A 23,150-nucleotide genomic window follows, 5' to 3' on the forward strand; every position below is an offset into this window, starting at 1 on the left:
CGAGATTTTTAGCTTTAAATGGTTGCAAACATCTAGCTAGAAATGGGCAAGTTGATGGACGTGGAGTAATTAAGCTCGAGCTCAAATGAGCTCGTTATCCTGGACGTTCGACAGTGCATCTGGATCTGAGCCATCTGTTTATACGAGCGTTGGAGTGGCGCTAGAAAAATGCACACTGTAGATAAATACATTCGCAACAGGGCTGAGGTTGGGCCAGAGTTAACATTGGGGTCGGCGTCCGTTAGTCCCAGCGGAGGTGGGACGTGGATCAGAATCTCGTGTCCCTGCTTGGTCCATGGCCCTGGAAGTTAGCTTTTCCGTCGGGTGGGGACAGGCAGACAAATTGATTGCAGGATCCAGAGTGTTCTCTGCCCAGAGCGGTGCTCATTTGGAAACAGGGGAGTCTTCGGCGGAGAGAGAAGAGCGCCGGCGGCGATCCACCATGGAGTTTCCGATGCATTCAAGCGGCAGGTACGTAGATCTTTGTTTCCCTGGTGGTTTCGTCGCAAATCTTACCCGTATGGCTTTGGTGGCTGAAAGGATTTGATTTTGGCTTGAATCAGATCCAGTGTCCTTGAGGAACTAGGAGAGAGCTTGGTGCAATGGTGCCGGCCGCTGTAGCGCCTGGGCTGAGGGGAGGTGCTACGGTGGAAGAGCAACAGGTGTAGCAGCCAGGAGCGGTGGATAGCGCTGGTGTGCAGGAGGGATAACCGCCTGGTTGGACCAAGAGGTTAGTGTTGGATTTGTATTTCAATCAGTAAAATAGGAATTTACATAATAGTTGGAATGAGTGGGTAAATCCTGCCATTAGAACAACTAGTGATGTTGCTGTCAGCAAGCAGAACCGTGTTTACTGAACCCAGGCAGTTCATATGAGAAAAATGTTGATTGTCGATTTGAGGGAGTTAATATGTGAATTTGCTACGTTTGCAGTGATATTCAGGGAATCATGCTTACTGCCCATGAGACATTTCATATAAGGAAATGCTGGTTACTGAAATCCAGGCAATTAATATGTGAAGTTTGATGCGTTTGCAGGCTGGGGATTAGGGCTGAGGCACCGAGAAGAACACCCTGCCCAAATCGCGTCAGTGTGTTTGAGAAGGCTATTCGGAGTTATGCCGACAACCCAGCCGAGAATGTGATCACACCAGTGCTTGGCACTACTTTCAGACTCTTTAGGTTAGGCTTATGACTTCTATAATTTGTACTCATGGGCGAAAGGCTTCGGCATCCGATATGAGAAGAGCCGGCTGAATGTCGAGAGGACGAATGCATGCAGGAAATAGTGTTAATTTAGTTAATCTCAGGAAGGGAGTGTCGTGCGGATGGCTTTAGGGAGGGACAGATCCCCACAAGTCTCAGAACTCTCCACGGTGAAGATGAATCCACATGCCCCTGGATGGAACAAGAGGTAAGCCTGATGCTTGTTAGTTCATTCCACCGTAGGACATAGGAGGCGAATTCAGTATGACAGGCAGGTGGGATGATTTAGCGTAGTAATGGATGTGCAAAAAGAATTTAGGTATGGCCAGGTAGTTGGTGTTGAAAAACCATCATGTGGAATGGAAAGGAAGTTTGTGTGGGTTGTAGTATGGTGAAGCACATGCCAGTTCCTGGGCTGAAAAAATTGTACAGATGTAGATGCAGGCAAGTTCTGGCATTCCTGTAGGTAAGAGCCACAAAATTTTAGTTGCATTGCTAAGGCATGTTTTGATTGATCGTATTTGCTGTCAAATTTAGTATGTTCGGCCGTAATGAAGCAAAAAAAAAGCGGCTGTTGCAGATTGAGGACTGGATGGAGCTGTTGCACCTAGTAGAGCCCCGTGTCCATCGCACGTCAGTGCTTTCGAGAAGGCAGTGCGCGGTTATGCTGAGAACCCCAGTGCTGCCGTATCTTTGAGTATGATTCTCTTTGAATAATCATAGGTTTGGTCTAACTGAGGAGTTCCCAGACTACGCTCGTTGTAGCTAAGAGTGGCAGACTGTCATCATGCTGACAGAGGATGGACGGCTTTGTTTGGCCAGAGTCGAAGGACTCAATCTCCATCTGTTGTCACTGATGGCGAGCATCGATGGGCTCGTAATATGGACACATGAAAGGCTCCTAGATCTCGAGAAGTTTCTTGCGCCGGAAGTGGTGGCGACATGTATCTATGGAGTACAGTATTCACCTCTGGCAGCCTATGGTTCTATGGTCTGCTGTAAGTCATTTTTATACTGAGATGGGCAAAGAAATGCGAGAACATGTTTAACTGGTAGAAACTGTTCTCCTAGTGTTGTTTGAACTTGCAGATATGTTTTTGCTGATTTTTTTGCCTAACGAGTAGCTAAAATTGGCTCCGCTGATGAAGTTTACAACCGCCTGTGCAGGTACCTAGGTCATGTTCTTCGTCATCGTGAAGCACAACTTACTCATGCAGGGTGCTCAATCTCTTGCCATGCCTGGTGATGCCGTAAATGCTAGGCAGTCAGTGTGGCTGAAACAAACTTGTACTGCCAAATATCAGCATCAACTTGCAAAAATGCGACAAAATAATCATGCGATGTCATCTTTAGTGATTTCTACAGATGTTATCCGACTGTGAGTTGCTTGGTATAATGCATGTCATCATGTCAGATCGTGTTGATGAGAAGTGCCTGTTCAATTTCAATGGATATTTGTTTATGCATTGTGCTTTCTAGATATGTGTTGTTCTATACTCTGCCATTGTGATGGCGAGGCAGTTCTGATGCCAAAAATTTGTGCTGCTGATTAAAATCCTATGAGGATGTTACACTATGCTCTGCTATCCGAGGGTTCGAAAATGTGATGGTTTTTTTTTTTCTCCAAAGATTTAAAACTATGTTTCAGGCTTTCAGCCGGATTTAGAGTTTTGGGTCCATCCCGAGGAGTGCTAGCATTCCAACTTCAGGAATATATCCCCACCTGCATCAGGAATCAACAGATAGCAAAGATGTTTGTGATCCATCCCGACTGATGGTGTTCGTTTACTTGTGTCTCTGTCCTCCCTATATTTCAGTGAACAATTTTGCATATTTCTTGTTGTGCAAAATGGATCCAGGTGCCCGTGGGCTAAAATTGTGATAATATTCAACACAAATAGATGTCGAGAGGTAGAGGTAGTGTTCCAAATGGAACTAAGAGGAGATCGCGACAGCACCACCATTGCTGGCACACAATCAACTCATGATTTCAGCACACATGGATATTATATTTTTGCTAATTTTCCTTTTATCAATCCTACACCCAAGGCAAAAATTGCCGTCTCTAACTCGCCTAAGTCGTAACAGCCATTTCTTGCTGAAAATTATTAGCAATAGCGACGTCCAAAACTACATCAAGCAGTACAGCTATGAGGTTGATTGCCACCAAAGCAGGCCGCGCATGCTGGAGGTTCGTCAGTGCTGCTTGCCTGGCGGTGAACATGGTGCTCCGGTGAGAAGATTGCTTCAGGCTCCTGAAAAGATCTGTCCCATGAAAGCCTACGCTGGAGAAAGTTGGCACCAGGAGGGCTTGAAGATCGTACTGAGGACCCACGGAGAACTGAGCGAGCTACTTAAGTATCAGTAAATTTCAGGAAGCCGCAGAGCTCAGCCTGCGAAAAATGCGAATCGGCTAAAAGGGGTCAAAAGTGTTGATCGAAAAAAGCATATAAAAAAACAGTCAATTTTTTAATTCAACATTACCACTTTGATGACGCACTTGTAGAAACGAGATCCAGGTCTGGCGCCGTCGACGGAGACGAAGGAGATGGCGCGCCGGCCGCAATCTGGGCATGGCACCACCGCACCAGCGGCAGGATTTCTTCAGGTGCTGACGACGGAATCAGTTGAGCTGTTGGTGCAGACGGGCGGGGATCGCCATTACGGGTCCGAACTGGAACAGAATCCATGTACGCGGTACAGGACGTGGGCCCCGACCTGAGCCATCAACCACAATCCCTACGCCGTCTATGCACGGTTACTGCCATGTGTGGGCCAGGATCAGAAAACAAATTTCTTTACGTTGCTCATACGGAGAAGTATACACACGGGAGCGTGGATCTCGGTGACTGCGGAGGGATGGGATATCGGTCGCATATGAGCTCGAGCGCAGGTAGGCACTTTCGCAAGTTGATACTCTAGTTGAGTCCGTTCTTGACTAGAAAATACTATATGATAAAAAAATCCATCATTGTGCATGTATTAGACACATCAAATAAGTCATTTTTTTAGAATACACACAAACATGTCATTTATTAAAGAGCAGAAAGGTCACACAAATAAGTCATGTCGTGGGTTGAAAATGCACAAGATACTACAGTTCATGAAAGCATGATAATTATTAATACATACGTGTGCGTAGTGTTACCTGCTGCCAATATATTAATCATGGTCATCTAGCTCCGACTTCTAGCTGTATTCATATTCAATCCTGCCCATCGACATTGGACAAGATCCTCGATAGGCCTTGGCGCCTTGCCAAATTAATGGCACCTCAGATAAACCCGCAAATCACTCAACCCAGAACTTATGGGTTATAAAGCAGGCCGACAAGATCGCAGCCGATAACCCAGGCAAGGGCCAGCCTCGTAGTGAGGATGAGGATGAACCCCCAAGGCCAAACAATGGAGGCCAAAATAATTCCCTCCCAAAGTAAAGGATGTAAACATGATTTATGTTACTCACATGCCTAAGGAGAGGAAGCGAGCACTAGGTGATGTTTACGCATTGGAGCCCGTAGCGCCAAAATTCAACGCCTGGTCGGCTTGCCTGATCACTTTTGACCGATGAGACCATTGACGAGTGATATTTTTACACTCATTCACCTTTGTTCAAACCAAGATATTTTATTTAAAAAGAGGTATTCGCTCTGACGACTAATGAATGCAAGGGCTCCACAAATCCTCTCTTTGATGTGTTTTCATAGGAAATGGGCTAGAAAGGGAAGAAGTCACGTGTGGAAAAGGAAAGGAAGGAGAATGGAGGAAGAAGGAATCCACAAAAGGCGTTTATGCGGAAACAGAGCAAAAGACGGTGTTCCATGCGCGCTTGTATGAGCACCCGTATGGCATGAAAACTGAGGCAGGTCATCCACCTGAGCAACTTTTATAAAGGGGACCATCTTAAAATACAACGAGGGAGGCCAGAACGGAGCGTCTACAACAACCACATCACCATCATCTTCATCCCTAGCCGCGGCCATCTCCATAGCCACCATCACCACTATAGTGCTTCCTCATTTAGTTCATACTTGTAATCGTGCATCGCACAATTCATCCATTGTATGATTTGCAATCAATCAATCTTCAAGATGTGTCCTTTAGTGTTTTCTTCTTGCGATCTGATCTACATGCTTGAGTAGTTCGGTAAGGTATGGAATGAGGCATGAGCCTTGCAACTCTCTATATTAGTCTCTTTTCTCTTGTTTGATTTTGTGCAAAGGAGCATATACTCAGATAAAACTACTCTACCTTTGGTTGAAGATAATCTTGACGTCCATACAAGGCTCACGTGAACACCATCAATGTTTGACGTGTCACAACATCACAACAATCGTATACCAGATGGTCCAGGTGAAACGCATCGTGAACCAGCCACAGTAGATCGAGTACAAAATAGAAAGACAAGAGTTAACTCGTGAATGAAGAACGGTGCGGCAAGACGCGCGTCACACTCTGGCCCCCTCTTCTTCACGCCGCACGCATTAACACACGTGACTGCTGTGTGGCTCGCATGAACACCACCGGTGGACACCAATACTGCGACGTGTAACAACGTCACAACAAGCTCCGGCCAGATGGTCCAGATAGGACGCACCGGGAGCCAGCCACATTAGACCGCGGGAGCCAGCCACATTGGACCGCGTACCAAAATAGAAAGAGAAGAGACGAAGAGCGGCGCGGCAAAGACGCGCGTCACGGTCTGGTGTCGTCCAACGCACAACGTATACCTCACAAGTCCGGCCCGCTGACAAATCTCCGGTGCGGTCCGGTCCGGTCCGGTCTTCCCCGGCCCGCGCCTCACGCATTAAAAGCGCGCGCGGCTGCTCCCTCACTTTCATAGTACTCCATATCTACGTAGACTACTGCAGATCACCAACTCATCGGCGCGTCCGAGGAAGGAAGCAATGGCGGAGGTGAGCAACAAGAGGGTGATCCTGAAGCGCTACGTGACGGGGTTCCCCTCCGAGGAAGACATGGAGCTCGTCCCCGCGACGGCGCGCCTGGCCGTGCCGCCGGGGTCGGCCGCCGTGGTGGTCAAGAACCTCTACCTCTCCTGCGACCCCTACCTGCGCAGCCGGATGTCCGGGAACGACGAGCCCAGCCACGTGCCGGACTTCGTCCAGGGGGAGGTACTGCCGTCCTTTAATTTGTTTTAACCTAGCATCAAACTTGTTGGATCTGTAGCTTGTGGTTCGCATGAGCAGAACTTGCAATAGCTACTCTGTTACTGTTTCACGGAACAAGGGACAGCCGACAGTAATCTGATCGGCAGTTCTGTACATGGATTCAGCCTTTTCTTTTTCTAATCTGAATTTTTCCCCACCTGAAGCTGAAGGCATGACAATTTGCTGCCTCCGTACGTGAACCCTGCCAGGTTTTAACTACTTTAGGCGTGAGCAAGGTGGTGGAATCCGGGCACCAGGATTACAAGCCCGGTGATCTGGTGTGGGGATTGACAGGATGTGAAGAGTACACTTTGATCACGGACCTGCAGTCACATTTCAAGATCAACCATCCTGAATTGCCGCTTTCATACTACACAGGAGTTCTTGGTGAGTTCACTTTTATTTGTCACAAGTTAACCAGGTCTGGTTATCATTATACTCCAGTAATTTATTTGCTATTCTGAAACCGGAAAGTTATGGTTTCATTTCTTCGTAGACCTTAGTCTGCTATAGAATCAATCAAATGTAACCTTGGCTGCTATACTGGCTAGTATATTTTCTCTGACTGCTGGAAACTTGATAATTCAGGCATGCCTGGCCTTACTGCCTATGTTGGATTTTTTGACGTGGCCAAGGCAAAGAAGGGCGACTATGTCTTTGTGTCGGCAGCGTCAGGTGCCGTTGGACAGCTTGTCGGGCAGCTTGCCAAGATCTCTGGCTGCTACGTGGTTGGTAGTGCCGGTTCTGATGAGAAGGTTTGTGCCTACTCATTTGAGCACATCGCCAGACAATGAGTAGTTCTGTTCATACTGATGTAATTATGTCACTGCTGTTGGCAAAACTTTCTATTTTGTTGGAATAAATTTGCCTTCTCCTCAGGTCAACCTCCTAAAAACAAAGTTCGGGTTTGACGATGCCTTCAACTACAAGAAGGAGCAGGACCTGGACGCCACACTGAAGAGGTTAATTGCAGGGCCCTTCCCTAGCTACCATATACTCTTGCGATTCTTCTAACTTCCAATGAACAGGGCCAGATAATAAAGAGTTCTGCGTGCCATGATACTTGCTTTCAGGTGCTTCCCGGAGGGCATCGACATCTACTTCGAGAACGTGGGCGGCGCAATGCTGGACGCGGTGCTTCTCAACATGAGGATGCACGGGCGGGTGTCGGTGTGCGGGATGATCTCGCAGTACAACCTGGAGCAGCGCGAGGGCGTGCGCAACCTCTTCTGCATCATCACCAAGCGCATCCGCATGGAGGGGTTCATCGTGAGGGATCACTACGGCAGCTACAGAAAGTTCGAAGAGGAGATGGCCGGCTACCTCAAGGAAGGGAAGATCACCTACGTGGAGGACGTCGCCGAGGGCATCGAGAGCTTCCCGGCGGCGCTCATCGGGCTCTTCTACGGGCGCAACATCGGAAAGCAGCTGGTGGCCGTCGCACGAGAGTGACGTCGCATGCCAGGAGCCCTCCTGGATCGAGAAGTACTGCTGCGCGTTCAGAGACCAGAATTCAGATACAGTATATGTAGAGAAGTACTTGGTCCGGCTTTGCTGGATTCAGGTGAACCAGGAAGCTGGAATGAACTATAATCTTTGCTAGCTACTACTATATTAAATAAAAATAGGGATTGATGGTACTCATCCTGCACTCTTGCCGCAGCCCAGCAAAGGGCCAGTTTAGGCGACGCATTGTATAACACACAAATTTTGAATTACAGAAGGGATCCCATTACAGAAACATAACAAGTGCTTCATCTGCACCGCCCAATCTTCACAGAGAAATCAATGACCATGACTTGCAGGGCCGGGTTAGCTACCGAAGAGAACCTTCAGAATCCGAGTACGTCCCGTCGGCCGTCTCCAGAATCCGAGATTGTATAGTATGCGTTTCCCCGGCTTCCGTTTTCAACTGGGTTTTTTAAGGGTCAAGAAAGAAAAAGAAAAACTAGGGTTTTGCCTGCCGACACCGCCGCCATCCACCTCTCCTCCTTCCGAGCATCTACGGTCGCCGTCGCCGCCACCGCCGGCCCTCCGATGGAGGGGCCGCCAGATTGGACGGCCGCCCGGGACCGGGAGGTTTTCATCAACTACTTCGAGTCCAAGTCATGGCCGTCGTCGTCGAGCCCCTTGGTACCCGTCGACGACCCCGCGACCTTGTTCGCCAACGCCGGGATGAACCAGTTCAAGCCGGTATTCCTCGGCACCGCCGCCCCCGATTCGCAGCTTGGCAGCCTGCGCGGCGCCTGCAACAGCCAGAAGCGCATCCGCGCCGAAGCACAACGACCTCGACGACGTGGGGAAGGAGGAGGCCATCGGGTATGCGTGGGAGCACCTGTCGGATTCTTGCCTTCGCTCCCCCTTTTGATGCTAGTTTCTACCACACTGCTGTACCTCTGCAGCAGATTATGGATCGGTAAAGTTTAAGTGAAAAGTTTAGGTTCTCTTTGGTGGTTTCAATGGTGAGTGAGATTAAGCTTGTGTTTTTGTGATGATGATGTAAGTAGACAGTAAGCACGAGATGATGCAAGACGAGGGTCTGTGACTTATGTGGTAATCTTGTAGTAGTTTTTAGTTTGTCTTTCGCACATGTTAATCCATTGGAGAGAGCTGATATGCGATGATATATACAAAGTTGCAGTGAGATTTTCATGTCAATCAGTTTTCGGTTTGTCTAACTCGCCGTCAAATTTATGCCTATGGCCAGTCCTGTGTTGGTCAGTATCATTGCGCGCGTTCATCGGTCTATATGCATATGCGCCTTCTATCTTTGTTTAGTGTGCAGTTTCTATTTTTTTTTTATTCTAGAAGCATGCGACTTGTAGCCTATGTGCATGACGTTGTGGCACACACTATGTACTACTATGTTTCATAGCTTTGAACACAAGATGCATATTTTGGTAAGGCAGAGAGGCAGGTAGGGTTCTTTCTATAGGTTACCAAAGAGGATACATGTACAAATGTCTTCTGCATATGAACATAGACGAATAGGCCATGTGGGGCTACGAATCAAGCATCAACCTTCCATCGTGGCCAACTGATACATGAGCAAAATATATCCTCACAAGACTATGAACTTGAACTAATATCGTTTCTACACAGCCAAACAGACTTGAGAACAACAGTGGCACCAACATAATGTGCATAATAAGAGAACAACAAGACTTAAGAGTACCCACTGGCCACTGTATAACAAAAAAAATGCAAAAATATGCAGTAAAAAATAAAAAATGTGACAAGCTATGAGAAGGTATTCAAGGAAAGCAATCCTAGAACAGTCACAACCATAACATGTTTACAACAGACGATATCAAACTAAACAGAGTAATCACGCTCATATCAGATCACATCTAACCAGTTGTTCTCCCGAAACCGCACTTTTGTCTCACTTCATGTTTGAAAACACCCATATTCGAGAAAGGAATCCTTGACCCTCATCAAGCCCTTCAAAAAGTGGGAGTGTATAGGTTTTACCTTCACCTAAAGCATTTTAACGTAGTAGAAATTAACATATAAGTAGGACACTGTGTTACTATATCGTCAGATAACCTGGCATCTAAAGCTCAACAACATGGCACTGGCTGCAAGGCTCCACAACAGTGAACTTCACTTTCGGTGGAACAATTCCCTCGATGTATGTCTTGATAGCCAAGAGCCCGCGACGAGCTTCCAAGATGGCATCCCTGCGCATGCGGAAGCATTTGCCAGATCTGTTGACAGAACACCTAAGGTAATCATATCCTTCCGTGGTGTCCAATGTAAGACACTCAAGTGACTCTGAACTCTCAAGAATATGACAGGTTAGCTCAACCAAGCTCTTTGCAGAGGAGAAACCAGCAATAGTCACATTCTTGAGCTTGTCATGGCGGTGCTTCGGCATCTGCCTCCGACCTGAAGGATCTGCCAAAATGGATGGATGTTGCATGCTCCCCTGGAACCCCTAAAGATGACAAGCAGTTCTACCATAGTTAAGTGATCTATTTGAAGCGCAGGATCTGGAAAGGAAGATATCTTTGCAGGGTGAACAAACTTACATTCAAGAAGAACGTCTCCAATGAAGGAGAAGCATCAAAAAATGATATCAGAGAACAATAATCATAGGCTGGGGCCGCAGCAAGTTTAACAGTCAAGTGCTTGAGGAATGGAAATTTGCTACCGACCATCGGTGTATTGACCGTCTGCATAAATAACTCAGATTAAAAATGCAAGTGCATGGCTACTGTAATATCATAATACCCATTTCAGTAGTCCATTGTCACCAGAAAATTCGTAGTATACCTCAAAATATGAAAATACAGAAAGTGTTTCAAGATTTGGCAAGGTGGACGGAAGATTGGCACGAGCCTCACAGACAGCACCATGACAGTGCATGTCTAGGGTCTTCAATTGCAATGCTTCTCCAAACGAGAGTTGTACTAGCCGCTCACCACTAAACCAAAATTTGGACAAACATTGAGCTTCAATCTCTATTGTCTGCAGCCTCTTACATGCAGACACTTCAAGGGTGATGAGCCGCTGCAGCAGGGAAGGTATCTTCAGTCTAATTATCTTGCTGCAATGGCTGAGTCCCAACTGCTGCAAAGCAAAAGAATTGTCCAGAAGGCAGGCTAGCTCATTTCCTGTAATATGGACATAACACAGCGTAATTTGAGTCAAACTTCTCAAGCCAAGTCCGACTGTTGGACAGAACACACACCTGGAAAGGAACAGACACCGAATCGAGTTTCCACTTCCTTCAGATAAAAGTGACCATGGGAAGTTGTACCTTTTATGGCCCACAGAAGGAATAACAATGAGTTCTTCAATCCCAGGTGTGACGGCAATCTGAAGCCAGCGATCAAGAAAACAGACCCTGGTCTTGTTATCATAGAACTCAATTCTGACTTCCTTCACACCAATGCCTGGGTGTTCTATCCAAATTCTGTCAACTTTGTAGGTGAGATCTCTTGCTTTACCATCCTTTTCACACACATCTTCATCAATGCCTAGTGTTTTTTTACTGAAGGTGAGGCTGGTATGGCGTCTCCAGGAATGCATAAAGGTACGAGAAACGCAGGCAGCTCGAGCAGCATCTTGCATTGGCATTAGTGAATGTATATGCCACCAGATGTCCTGCATGTCATGCACACATGCGGAGACAGAAACAGAACATAAGCAAATGATTATTTCAATTGGGGAAAGAAAAACAATACGACCATTTGATGTACATTGTACCCTAGTTGGTTGCACAATGTGCAATGCAATACAGAGTGAAACTATTGTCCTTTTTGTATAATTGACATACAAAAAGAAAATCATTTAGAGACTAGTTTAAAACAAAGTACTTCAACAGTGCAGCAAAGTATCCCACTTATGCCTTTCGTGAAATGGATCGTTTTCCAACTTATGCTATCCTAAGAGCAACTCCAACACGCCGACCCATTTCGTCTGCGTGCGTCCGTTTGGGTCGGCGGGGATAGAAAAGTGGGCCCAACGCACTGACCCAAACAGACACGCGTCCGCTTTTCGTCCGCCTGCCGACCCATTCCCGGCCCAATTTTGAGCCTCATTTGCGTCGGCGCGGACACGAAATGGACGCGCGCGGCGCCCACCTACTCCTCCCTTGGCCCGCTAGTTGGTGGCATATTGGCCCTCCTCTCCCACCCAATATCGACAGCAAACCCTCGCCCTCCTCAGCCACGTCGCCGCCGCCGCCCATTTCCGGTGCCTCTGCCAGCAACCTGTGCCGACACACCTCCCCCCAACGCCGCCACCTCCCAAGTCGCCGCCAACACCGTCTAGCCGCCGGGGCACCGAAGCTTCCCACCCCCACCTCCCGACGCCACCGCGAGCAGGAAGTCGCGTCGCCGCCCCGGCCAGCTCCTTCGTCCTGACGCCGGGACGCTCGTCGGATGCCAGCAGGCTCATCGGACGCCTCCAGCCAGCCACCTAGTCCAAGGGAGGCGCGCGTCTCTTCGCCGGCCAGCTCCTTCGTCAACGCCCAAAAACTGTTCGACAGTTTGCCAAGGTACAAAATGGACTCCGCCGATGAGTTCTTTTTCCACAATTTCCTTTGCGACTCCGTTGATTCCTCGTCCGACGATGAGGAGGAGATCTTGGCTGCCGTGTTGGTCCATCACCACCTTAATAGCCAACGGCCGTTGTTTCGTGGCTCGATCCTGGGGCACCTTCCGGCGTTGAATCGCAACCGAGAGAGCGGGCATTTCCTTCTTTGGAACGACTACTTTGACACAACCAACCCGTTGTTCAAACATCAGAAATTCCAGCGGCGTTTTCGTATGAGTAGGAATCTTTTCAACCGTATTAGAGAGGGGGTAGTCGGATACGATGACTATTTCGAGTGCAAAGAGGATGCCCTTGGAAAGATTGGCTTCTCATCTTATTGGAAATGCACTGGAGCCGTCCGGATGCTTGCATACGGAGTGCCCGGTGATCTCATTGATGAGTACGTCCGTATGAGCGATTCTACATGCCTACACTCCATGTACAAGTTCTGCAAGGTTGTGATTGTTGTGTTTGGCACTGAGTACTTGAGAGAGGCGACTACTCAAGATAGAGCCCACTTGTTGGCGCTGAATGCCAGCAGGGGCTTCCCAGGGATGCTGGGCAGCATAGACTGCATGCACTGGGAGTGGAAGAACTACCCTTCTTCTTGGCAAGGGCAGTATAAGGGCCATGTCAGGGCTTGCACTGTCATACTTGAGGCCGTGGCCTCACAAGATCTCTGGATTTGGCACTCTTTCTTCGGCATGGCCGGATCACACCATGATATCAACGCGCTTCAACGCTCGCCGGTGTTTGCAAGGCTTGCCGAAGGCAACAGCCCGTTGGTGAATGTTACCATCAACGGCCACAACTACAACAAAGGATACTACCTAGGTGACAGTATCTATCCTCAGTGGACCACTATTGTGAAGACAATCCCCAACCCTGTCGGAGAGAAGAGGAAAAGATTTACCCAAGAGCAAGAGAGTGCTAGAAAGGACGTCGAGCGTGCCTTTGGTGTTTTGCAATCTCGATGGGGCATCGTTTCCTGCTAGGACTTGGAGCACCAAGAAGTTGTGGGAGGTGATGACTGCTTGTGTGATCATGCACAATATGATCGTAGAAGATGAGCGTCCGGAACGTATGTACGATCAAGGGTTTGAGTTTCAGGGTGAGAATGTTGTGCCTGAGCATAGAGGAGCGGCAACGTTTGAACAGTTCACCCAATTTCATCATGAAATGCATGATTGGAAACTCACATGCAGCTGCAAAATGATTTGGTTGAGCATATGTGGGCTCATGTTGGCAACCAATAGATGTATCTTCTTTTCACATGTATTTGAGACAATTTAATTTTTATTCGGCTTGTAAAACTATGCTTGCATCATTTGGTTTTGAAACTATGTTTTATTTGGTTGTGAAACTATGTTATTTTTTATATGTTTGCTTGTGAAACAATGAAATATGTGTGCATATTTGTTGAAAAAAGGGCGGCCAGCCGGCCACGCCGACAAATATGGGTTGGCGTGTTGGGCACATTGCCGACCCAAATCAAAAAGAGGGCGGACGCCGAGCGGACGGCCGACCCAAACGGACAAATAGCGGACAAAAGCGTCATCCGTTTGGGTCGGCGCGTTGGAGTTGCTCTAAACATGCATACTTGCCATGGTTCTATGTTCACTCATATGTGGCTATGATCATGTGTTTTAGGCTTTTAGAAAAATCCAAAGGACAGTACAGAAATCTCATATGTAGCTTTTCACCTTTTTCTACAAAAGAAGAATATACGCAAAGAGAAGGAATGTTCTAATCGTGTTACTTGCCAGCAGATTTATGTTTCATCACTATAAATTAAACGTACAAAAAAACAAAATGTTCGACATTGATAATTTACTTGCAGCACAGTTCTTCTGTCATCAGCATCTTATCACATACCTCCGGAAGACTCGGCAGATATTTCATTCTTCTGCCACCTTCAGAATTACCATCTTGCTGGAGGGCTGGTGACTTTCTTTTAGGCACTGAAGAAATCAATCCACCTGCAACGCACGATGCATAGTCATAGACAGCTTGCGCATTGACAGAAGAAATCAGCAAACTCAAAACACATGGAAGCACATGGCGAAATCCACTGTGTTTCTCTCATTCAATTTTGGTCAACAATAGTAATGGTTTCAGTAATATCCTGGTACTCCAATCCCTTCAAATCCCCATTTATCCTCAACCCACTAGGTAGGGGTAGTGTATTGGGTATTGAGAAAAATGCACTAGAGTTTGGGGATTTGTGGGGAAATATGGGGATGAAACATGTGAAATACACTAGAACCAAATGGTGTTTTGGGATATGTGGGGATTTAGGGGTTTGATCGGGATAATCCCCACCAATTCCCTAAAATACACTATTACCAAACAAGGCCTTAATTTGTTGCTGCTGACAACCCAAATTTTATTTGTTCGGAAGTAAACAGGCATACGAACTAAACGAGAGAATAATCTTGCTATCACCAAAGCAAGAATTCACGCCCAAACGCGAACGGAATCTGGCATTGCCAGCCGTGGAGCAATATTGAATAAGACTATCCCCTTCTCGGAAGGGGGACAGCATACGAGGGCACGCATGTACAGAATATCGGGGGAGGGGGGCGAGGAGCTGAGAGAGAGGCGGCGGAGGCGGCGGCGGCGGCGGAGGCGGCGGCGGCGGCGGAGGCGGCGGCTTACCACGGACTCGCGTTTGCCGGCGGCGCCGCTCCCGCTGCATGGAGATGATCCGCTGCAGCGCCGGAAGCCCCATGATCGATTCGACGCCGACGACGCCGCCCTTGGCCGGGGCACGAAAATCGTTCCCCTCTCTCACCCACCGCCGGCGTCGATCACGCGATTTGTTTTTCACCGGAAAAAGAAGAGCCCGAATCTAAACCTCGACTCTGAATCCAGAAAGCGCGAGGTGGATGAAATCCCTGCCACGACCACGAGTCCAGGAAGAACGCGAGGCGTTTGGCCGCTGCACAAGTGGGTCCTCCCAAAACATGTGAGCAGACGATAGTTTGGCTTCTCCCTACGGGTAAAACACATGGGCTGTCACTGAAAATTCACATATGGATTTAGTTTGATCGCTCAATTATGGCTAAGCTAGGTCTTACTTTAACAAAAGGTTAATAATTTGTCACTAAAAAGGTACTCTCTTTGTCTCATAATATAACATGTTTTTTGACACTACACTAAGTAAAAAAACATCTTACATTATGGGACGGAGGGAGTAGAATAGAGTTGTCCGGTTAATTAACGGAAATCCGGGCGAAAACCGTTACAACACACCCACAAGAAAGGGTACCCGGGCGACCTGACACCAACAAGATCACACACACCATCAAGAAGAGGGCACCGTCGAGGTTGCATGCATTGTCATCGTCATCACCTCTCCCCGAGCAAGCGACTCCGACTTCGCCGCAGACGACCCGTCAAGACCCCTTCGAACGAACAACACACGGCGACAACTCCAATTTTTCTGATGCGCTTCATTGGAGAAAGTTGCACGCCTCGCACCAACCTAGCCCGACACAACCTCCAAAGAGCACCGTCCGCTCAAACCACCCTCATGGGGTCATCGTTGCCGCAAGGGCCCCGCTGCACACAGCTCCAACTTCTCTGTCATAGTGAGAAGCAAGCATACACACACTAGTTTGCGAATCGGGCCGCCGACATCAGAAGGACAAGCAGCGACCCGGCTCCACACTCCATCATCGTCGTCGCCACACACGTCGCAACACCAACCACTCGCATCACCGGCTGGGCACCTGCCACCCGTGAGCCGTGCAAGTTCATCCCAATTGAAGGGCGGGGAAGAATCACCGGCCTTCAAAGCAACAACAAGAATGCAGGCACGGAAGCGGGACCGCCACCCCGCCCCGACTCGTCGAGAAGGATCTGCAAGACCGTGGCCCCGAAGCCTACCGACGACGTCGCCGCGGCTGCCACTCGTCGGAGACTCAGCCTCGTGGTCGCCACACCCCGTAGCCGTAGTGCCGCGCCACAAGGAGGCGAGCCTCCCCACCGCGAGATCTTGCCGCTGCAGAGAGGCCCCGCCGCCGCCATCCGTCGGCCGAGCTTAGCCCGACGGACTCCTCCGACAACGGCGAGGGAAGGTAGGGAGGCGGAGAGGGTTGGAGACGGCGCTCGATTTGGATCCGCTCGTGCTGTCGTGGAGGCAACGCGGGAGACGGGTGTTTTGGGACACTCGATCTGCACAAACCGGCATCGCCATTCTTGCTACAATCTGCGTCACGCCTTTGAATGAATTGCTACAACCGGTAACACAGCGAGGTGCAACAGGCAGCATGGCGAGCTGAATGAATTGCTACAACGGGTAACATGGCGAGCTGCAACGGGCAGCATGGCAAGCTGCGTTGGCTCAGCAGCAAGACGTTTTTTTATGGAACCAGTCGATTTTGTTGTAACCGACAAGCCAAGATGTTGCAACGGCGAGCTGCGGCTGACAGGCTGCAACCAACGAGCGTCAGCACCAGCGAATGGCATAACAGTTCAAAATGGTGAACGGCATAAAGAGAACAAATTAAAGGAGTAAAGAGTACTCGCCGTAACCAAAAAACAAAAATATGCAGTTCAAAAAAATGTGACAGGCTATGAGATGGGATTCAAGGAAACCAATCCTAAAACAATCACAACACCACAAACCAGTTGTTCTCCCAATACCACACTTAAGTCTCACTTCCCATTTGAAAACACCCAGATTTGAGAAAGGAATCCCTGGCCCTCATCAGGCCCTTCATAAAAGTGAGGGTCTACAGGTTTCACCTTCACCTAAAGCCGTTGCATCTAGCCCTCAACATGGCACTGGCTGCAAGGCCCCACAACAGTGAACTTCACTTTAGACGGAACAATTCCCTCGATGTATGTCCTGATGGCCAAGAGCCCTTGCCGAGCTTCGACGATGGCATCCCTGCCCATGGGGCAGCCATAGCATTTGTCTGATCCGTTGACAGAACACCTAGAGACACTATCTCCGTTGGTGGTGTCCAGTGTAAGATATTCAAGTGACTTTGTACTCTCAAGAATGTGACATGTTAGCTTAACCAAGCACTTTGCAGAGGAGAAACCAGTAATAGTCACACTCTTTAGCTTGTCATGGTGGTGCTCCGGCATCTGCCTCCGACCTGAAGGATCTGCAAAAATGGATGGATGCCGCATGCTGTTCCACACCGCCTAAATATGAGTTAACAGTTCCACCATAGTTAAGTGATATATTCGAAGGGCGAGATCTGAAAAGGGAGATATCTTTACAGGGCGAAGAGACTTACATTCAGGATGAATGTCTCCAATGAAGGAGAAGCATCAAAAAATGATATGAGAGAACAATAATCATAGGCTGGGGGCGCAGCAAGAACAACAGTCAAGTGCTTGAGGAATGGAAATTTGCTACCAATCATTGGTGTACTGAGCATCTGCGTAAAGATCTTGGATTAAAATTATGCAAGTGCATGGCTACTGTTGTAATATCATGATACACAATTTCAGTAGTCTATAGTCACCAGAAAATTCGCAGTATACCTCACTGTGTGAACATATAGAAATAGTTTCAAGATTTGGCAAGCTGGATGGAAGATTGGCACGAGCATAACAGAGAGCACCACGACACTGCATGACTAGGGTCTTCAATTGTAATGCTTCTCCAAACGAGAGATGTGCTAGGTGGTCACTGATAAACCGAAAATTGGAGAGACATTGAGCTTCAATCTCTATCGCTTGCAGCCTCTTACAGTTAGACACCTCAAGGGTGATGAGCCACTGCAGCAGGGAAGGTATCTTCAGTCTAATAATCTTACTGCAATACATGAGTGCCAACTGCTGCAAAGCAACAGAATTTTCTAGAAGGCAAGCTAACTCATTTCCTGTAATACGGACATCAAACAGCTCAAGTTGAGTCAAACTACTCAAACCAAGTCTGACTGTAGGACAGAACACACACTGGTAAAGATTCAGACACCGAATCGAGTTTCCACCTCCTTCAGATAGAAGTGAACATGGGAAGTTGAACTTTTTTTTTGCTCACAGAAGGAATAACAGTGAGTTCTTCAATCCCAGGTGTGACGGCAATCTGAAGCCAACGATCAAGATAATAGCCCTGTTAATAGGCCCTGTTAATACAATCCCTTTTCTGCCATGTAACACCTGCAAAATTTTCTACCAACAATCTGAAGCCAACGATCAAGATAAACAGCTCTAACAAAGCGTGCCTCTAGAGAGAAATCTTGCGTGACCTATACTCTATTATTCATTTGATTTTGTTGTCTTACAAAAGGAAACAGTAGTGGTGGCTCTCCGGCAAGGATCGGCAAAACAAATAGAGGTAGCAATCGAGGTGTTTGATCGTGCAAGAGGATAGGCACGTCTAGAGCGACGCGTCACAAACACCTGATGGAGCACATCAGTGGAAAAGCTCTAGCGGTGCAGTTGCTTCAGCCGCCTGTGAAACAAAATGCTTCTTTAGTATGTTTGAAAACTATGTAGTTTTATGATATCACATGGGAAGTTGTTTTGTATGTAGGTGTTTCCCTCCACCTTGCTATTTCGAGTTTTACTTTATTTTGATGTTTAGTTGGTGACTGTTGTATCAAGCTTTGAATGATTTCAATGACGAAAACGAGGATCAATCCCTTTCTTCAAGAAAAAAATGGGGAGTTTGGTCGCCACATTTACCCCACGTGGTAGATCGGAGGTGATCTACCGAAAGGTGGCATGCAAGTGAAACTTACAGTGTGGCGCGGGATACACATGATATCAATACTTACCCCACCTCCCCTACAACATCAAGTAGACCAAGGGCGAGGAAAAACCACATTAAGAAGGCAAGGAGAGAAGGTGTTTGCGCTGCCATTGCCTGGATGGCCCTACCAACCATACTACTGAAACTAATAAAGAAGATAATCATTTAGACTACTACATGCCAACAATTATTCCCTAATCCAAACTCGTCGGCCCTAGTAGAGTAGACCCAACCCAACATATCAACCAACCTAACAAGCACACCTTTCACGTAATCATGCTTTATGCCGACTAAACATTTGCTAATGTGGAAAGTTATATAATATATATATATATATGTATATATATATATATATATATATATATATATATATATATATATATATATATTATGTGCTCTTTCCACTTTTGTGATGTTCTTAGCTGGTTTTATGTACGGGCTATTGACCATAAGATTGCTCCAGGTCTTAGGTGCTAGTTTTATCCTAATCATGCCATTTCCAATTTAATTATTCAAAGTTACATATTATGTGCAGTTGCCAACTTGCCATGTTGTGAGAGGGTGGATCTTTGTATTATTGACAATGAGATTGGTCGGTGGTTAATAATGTACAAGTTGACGGTTTCTTTTTATCTTTAATTTAACTTTCAATGGGCTTGCACCGGATGAATGTGAGGGAAAAGAGAAATATACTCTACTTATTATCTCTTAGTCAGATTTGTGAACAATTAGTTCGTTTATTTAGACTATGTCATTTTCACCTTAATAATTCAAGGCTATATGGATTTGTATATGACACTGAGCTTGGTCCGTGTTTGTTAGTTTATTCAGATCATGCCATTTCCTCCTTTATCCAAAGTTATATATTATATATTATCCATAATCCGTCGGCTGTCAAACAAACGTGAGCCCTTAAAGCTTGGAGGAGACATGAGCTTAATTACAAGCAACTCCGTTTATACGAATAAAAATTACAAAAATACATGAAACTTATTAACAACATGTATGGCACGTTCATTCGCCAAAAAAAAGAAAACATGTGTGGCACGTTGTCCATATTTTAGTTGTTTCTGACCTAGCTAGAGTAGGCTAAGAATATTGTAAGGTCGGACATGGAGAAGCCGTTGAAATGAGAGCCGGAGCCGATCGAGTAGGCGCCCATGTCGTCGAACACGAGCCAGTCCCCCACGCTCATCTCCGGTAGCCGGTACCCTGTCACGACGGTGTCAAGTGAGTCGCCCGTCGGTCCGAACACCGTTGAAGTGTACGTCTCCTCGCCGGTGCTTGGGGCGGCGAGCGGTCTTGGGCGCGGCACGTAGTCGTCCATGAGGACGCAGTTGAGGGAGCCGTAGAGTCCATCGTCGATCCAGTACTCCCGCACCTCGCCGCGCGTGCGCTTGCCGATGACCCGCGCCGCCAGCGTGAAGGCCGTCTCAGCAAAGTACCGTCCCGGCTCGCCGATGACCTCCACGCACGGGAGGTCGCCGAAGTGCTCCGCCAGCGCGTCGCGGATGACCGCCGCCGCCTCTTCGAAAGTGGTGCCTCCTGCCATGAAGCCGCCGCCGACGTCGAGCACGCGCATTGCCGGCATGCCGAGCGCGGCGGCCGCGTCGAACGCCGCGCGCGCGGCCTCGATGGCCCCGCGGTACACGTCGGTGCGGGTCCCTCCGCTGCCGATGTGGAAGGACACGCCGGCCACGCCGAGGCCCGCGCGCTGCGCGGCGCGGAGCAACGGCACCACCTCGTCGGCGTGCGCGCCGTATTTAGTGCCGAGGTCGACCTTGGCGTCGCCGTTGTCGGGGCCCTTGATGCGGAGGATGAGCTCGCAGCCGGGATGGCAGCGCTTCACCTTGGCCACCTCCTCCTCGGAGTCGTACGTGGTGAGGTTGACGCCCACCTGCGCCGCGTACTCGATGTGCTCCTCGGGCTTGCACGGGTTGGCGTACACGATGCTGCCCTGCTCCACGCCGAGTGCGAGCACGGCCTCGATCTCCCTGCGGCTGGCGCAGTCGAACCCGGCGCCGAGGGCGGCCAGCGCGCCGAGCAGCGCCGGCTCCGGATTGCACTTGACGGCGTAGTACGCCCGCACGTCCGGGAGTGCGCGGCGCCAGCGCATGTACAGGTCGACGACCCTGGCGAGGTCGAGGACGTAGAAGGCGCTGCGCACGCCCGAGCCGGCGATGGAGCGCATGAGGCTGACGGCGGCGTGCTTCTCCATGAGCGCGTCCCGCTTGTAAGGGAGTACTTGCTTGTCCTTCACCCCCGGCGCCACCAGCACCGCCTGCATGGGACTGCTTCCAACCATGTCGACGGCGACGACGTGATCACACACTTAAATACGTAGTGAAAGAGTGTGATCACGCGCGCGTACGAGTACTTCAAGGTTTCTCAACCTAGCTTGCTAACCTGAGGTTGCTCGAGCTAGACGCCAACGCGATCGAGCAATGCAAGTCGACTACCGATGCCAAATGCAGATCGAGGAGGTGGATCGATGGCTTGGTCGAATGCTTGTGTTGCCTGGCTGAGATGAACTCGGCGTGGGTGGGTTATATATAGTGCGCGGGGCCGGGGCTAGAGCATATCCAACATGCGCCGGATTTTAGCAGCGCGCTGGAAAAATCGCTTTTTTTTTAAGCGCGCGCAGCCGGAATGGGCGCTCTAACAGACACGCAAAAAACGCGCGCGCTAGCAAAACGGCACCGCGCGTCGCTTATTTCGTGCGTCCGCTTCCACGCGCTGGATAGGAGAGAGAGAGAGAGAGAGAGAGAGAGAGAGAGAGAGAGAGAGAGAGAGGTGGTGACGCCGCGACGACTTACCACGGGCTCGCGTTTGCCGGCGGTGTTGCTCCGGCTGCATAGAGATGATCCGCTCTAGCGCCGGAAGCCCCATGGTCGATAGGACACCGCCGCTGACGCCCTTGGTCGAGGCACGAAATCAGTCTCCCTCTCTCCCCTCTGCCTGTTTCGATCGTGCGATCTGCTTTCACCAGCAAAAAAAGAAAAACTGCCAATGTGTATGTCGTACTGATTTTTTCCTGGTGTAAGTCACTTTTTTGGGTGATCAGATCTTCATCCAACGGCCAAGATCATGATGCCACTATTCACTGATTCCTCCTTGTCGGCCGCCATCTCTCAGCCCAGCGCTAACAGCAGGCCTCCACCACCCGCACCGGTAGTGCTCACGCGACCGCCTCGCCACCCGGCCCAACCCTCAACCCCCCCCCCCCCCCCCGGCACCGCAGTGCTTGCCACCGCCCTCAAGGCCATCCCTCTATGCCCCTCTCCCCAACCTCCTGTTTTGGCGTCGGCAGCCCCCGCACCTGTTAATCTCCTTTTTCACTATCGTTCTCAGTGTCGTCCCTGTCTTCGATGAGGTCCCGGTTCGGCTTTATCGTCAACAACGCAACTCGTGCTTCCTTCTTCCTTCGCAGTCAAAATTGACTTACACAGAAAAAATCCAGTCCATGTACATATAATTTGTTCACCACGAAGGAACCCTAGTATGTTATGAAGTTGAACTTCTATAGGATTTTGACACTATTATTAATGATGTTTAGCGAATAAACTAGACTTATCCACGTACTTTCAAATACTCCCTCCGTCCAAAAATACTTGGCACATAAATGGATAAAAATGGATGTATCTAAAACTAAAATATGTCTAAATACATTTATTTTGCTGATAAATATTTTCAGACGGAGGGAGTACCTTGGAACAACAACAACGCCAAGACGTCGAAAATGAGCAAAATCGGCGGAATTGTGCAAGTGGCTAGACACGTCGCCGAGTAGGTGTATGTCCGACTGGATGTCGGACCACCACAGAGCTGTCACACTTTCTATTTTGATTTTTTTAAAGATCATATCTATTATAAAATTTCATCAGAAGTACAAAGCATCCCAAGCATAATAAAAATTACATGGAGATTCCAAGTCCACCGAACGACCGGTATTGCCGCCAGAATGAGTCACCGACACGTCACTGTCGTCACTCCCCTACCGGAGCCGGCTTG

At 48.6% G+C, this 23,150-nt stretch overlaps 4 protein-coding genes and 1 long non-coding RNA gene across 7 annotated transcripts; 3 read left to right on the plus strand and 2 right to left on the minus strand.

Moving 5' to 3' along the window:
• The first annotated feature begins 220 nt into the window (after positions 1 to 220).
• On the plus strand, positions 221 to 2,630 carry LOC123112726 (uncharacterized). 3 transcript variants are annotated; one of them, XR_006455653.1, is made up of 4 exons: positions 221 to 471; positions 564 to 730; positions 1,039 to 2,258; positions 2,374 to 2,630. It is a non-coding gene; the product is annotated as an uncharacterized lncRNA (long non-coding RNA). The 3 variants fall into 3 exon arrangements; XR_006455654.1 differs by having other exon boundaries at positions 1,039 to 2,204; XR_006455652.1 differs by having other exon boundaries at positions 1,039 to 2,630.
• Positions 2,631 to 5,999: 3,369 nt separating this feature from the next.
• LOC123112724 (2-alkenal reductase (NADP(+)-dependent)) lies at positions 6,000 to 8,116 on the plus strand. Its single transcript, XM_044533797.1, has 5 exons — positions 6,000 to 6,337; positions 6,583 to 6,760; positions 6,962 to 7,128; positions 7,253 to 7,335; positions 7,447 to 8,116. Exons 1-5 carry the CDS (start codon positions 6,113 to 6,115, stop codon positions 7,823 to 7,825), a joined length of 1,032 nt encoding a protein of 343 aa, XP_044389732.1. The 5' UTR covers positions 6,000 to 6,112; the 3' UTR covers positions 7,826 to 8,116.
• Positions 8,105 to 9,022, plus strand: LOC123112725 (alanine--tRNA ligase-like). Its single transcript, XM_044533799.1, has one exon. The coding sequence runs from the start codon at positions 8,411 to 8,413 to the stop codon at positions 8,798 to 8,800; it is 390 nt and encodes a 129-aa protein (XP_044389734.1). The 5' UTR covers positions 8,105 to 8,410; the 3' UTR covers positions 8,801 to 9,022.
• Positions 9,023 to 9,312: 290 nt separating this feature from the next.
• On the minus strand, positions 9,313 to 15,399 carry LOC123112727 (uncharacterized). The gene is made up of 5 exons (XM_044533800.1): positions 15,077 to 15,399; positions 14,294 to 14,397; positions 10,652 to 11,485; positions 10,408 to 10,551; positions 9,313 to 10,313 (listed from the first exon to the last, which is right to left on the minus strand). The coding sequence occupies exons 1-5, from the start codon at positions 15,147 to 15,149 to the stop codon at positions 9,930 to 9,932; spliced, it is 1,539 nt and encodes a 512-aa protein (XP_044389735.1). The 5' UTR covers positions 15,150 to 15,399; the 3' UTR covers positions 9,313 to 9,929.
• A 4,815-nt stretch (positions 15,400 to 20,214) lies between these two features.
• On the minus strand, positions 20,215 to 21,627 carry LOC123116570 (ornithine decarboxylase). Its single transcript, XM_044537512.1, has one exon. It carries the CDS (start codon positions 21,442 to 21,444, stop codon positions 20,215 to 20,217), a length of 1,230 nt encoding a protein of 409 aa, XP_044393447.1. The 5' UTR covers positions 21,445 to 21,627.
• Positions 21,628 to 23,150: the final 1,523 nt, after the last annotated feature.

The sequence above is a fragment of the Triticum aestivum genome, chromosome 5B (assembly GCF_018294505.1).
Source record: "Triticum aestivum cultivar Chinese Spring chromosome 5B, IWGSC CS RefSeq v2.1, whole genome shotgun sequence".
In the NCBI taxonomy this organism is placed as follows: domain Eukaryota; kingdom Viridiplantae; phylum Streptophyta; class Magnoliopsida; order Poales; family Poaceae; genus Triticum; species Triticum aestivum.

Coding starts and splice junctions, on each gene's coding strand:
- LOC123112727 (XM_044533800.1), bottom strand. CDS start 15,149: ATGGGGCTTCCGGCGCTGCAGCGGATCATCTCCATGCAGCGGGAGCGG. Junction 11,486..14,293: donor ATCTGCCGAGTCTTCCGGAG/GTATGTGATAAG, acceptor CATGACATGCAG/GACATCTGGTGGCATATACA. Junction 10,314..10,407: donor TGGAGACGTTCTTCTTGAAT/GTAAGTTTGTTC, acceptor TGTCATCTTTAG/GGGTTCCAGGGGAGCATGCA.
- LOC123116570 (XM_044537512.1), bottom strand. CDS start 21,444: ATGGTTGGAAGCAGTCCCATGCAGGCGGTGCTGGTGGCGCCGGGGGTG.
- LOC123112724 (XM_044533797.1), top strand. CDS start 6,113: ATGGCGGAGGTGAGCAACAAGAGGGTGATCCTGAAGCGCTACGTGACG. Junction 6,761..6,961: donor ATACTACACAGGAGTTCTTG/GTGAGTTCACTT, acceptor TTGATAATTCAG/GCATGCCTGGCCTTACTGCC. Junction 7,129..7,252: donor GTGCCGGTTCTGATGAGAAG/GTTTGTGCCTAC, acceptor CCTTCTCCTCAG/GTCAACCTCCTAAAAACAAA.
- LOC123112725 (XM_044533799.1), top strand. CDS start 8,411: ATGGAGGGGCCGCCAGATTGGACGGCCGCCCGGGACCGGGAGGTTTTC.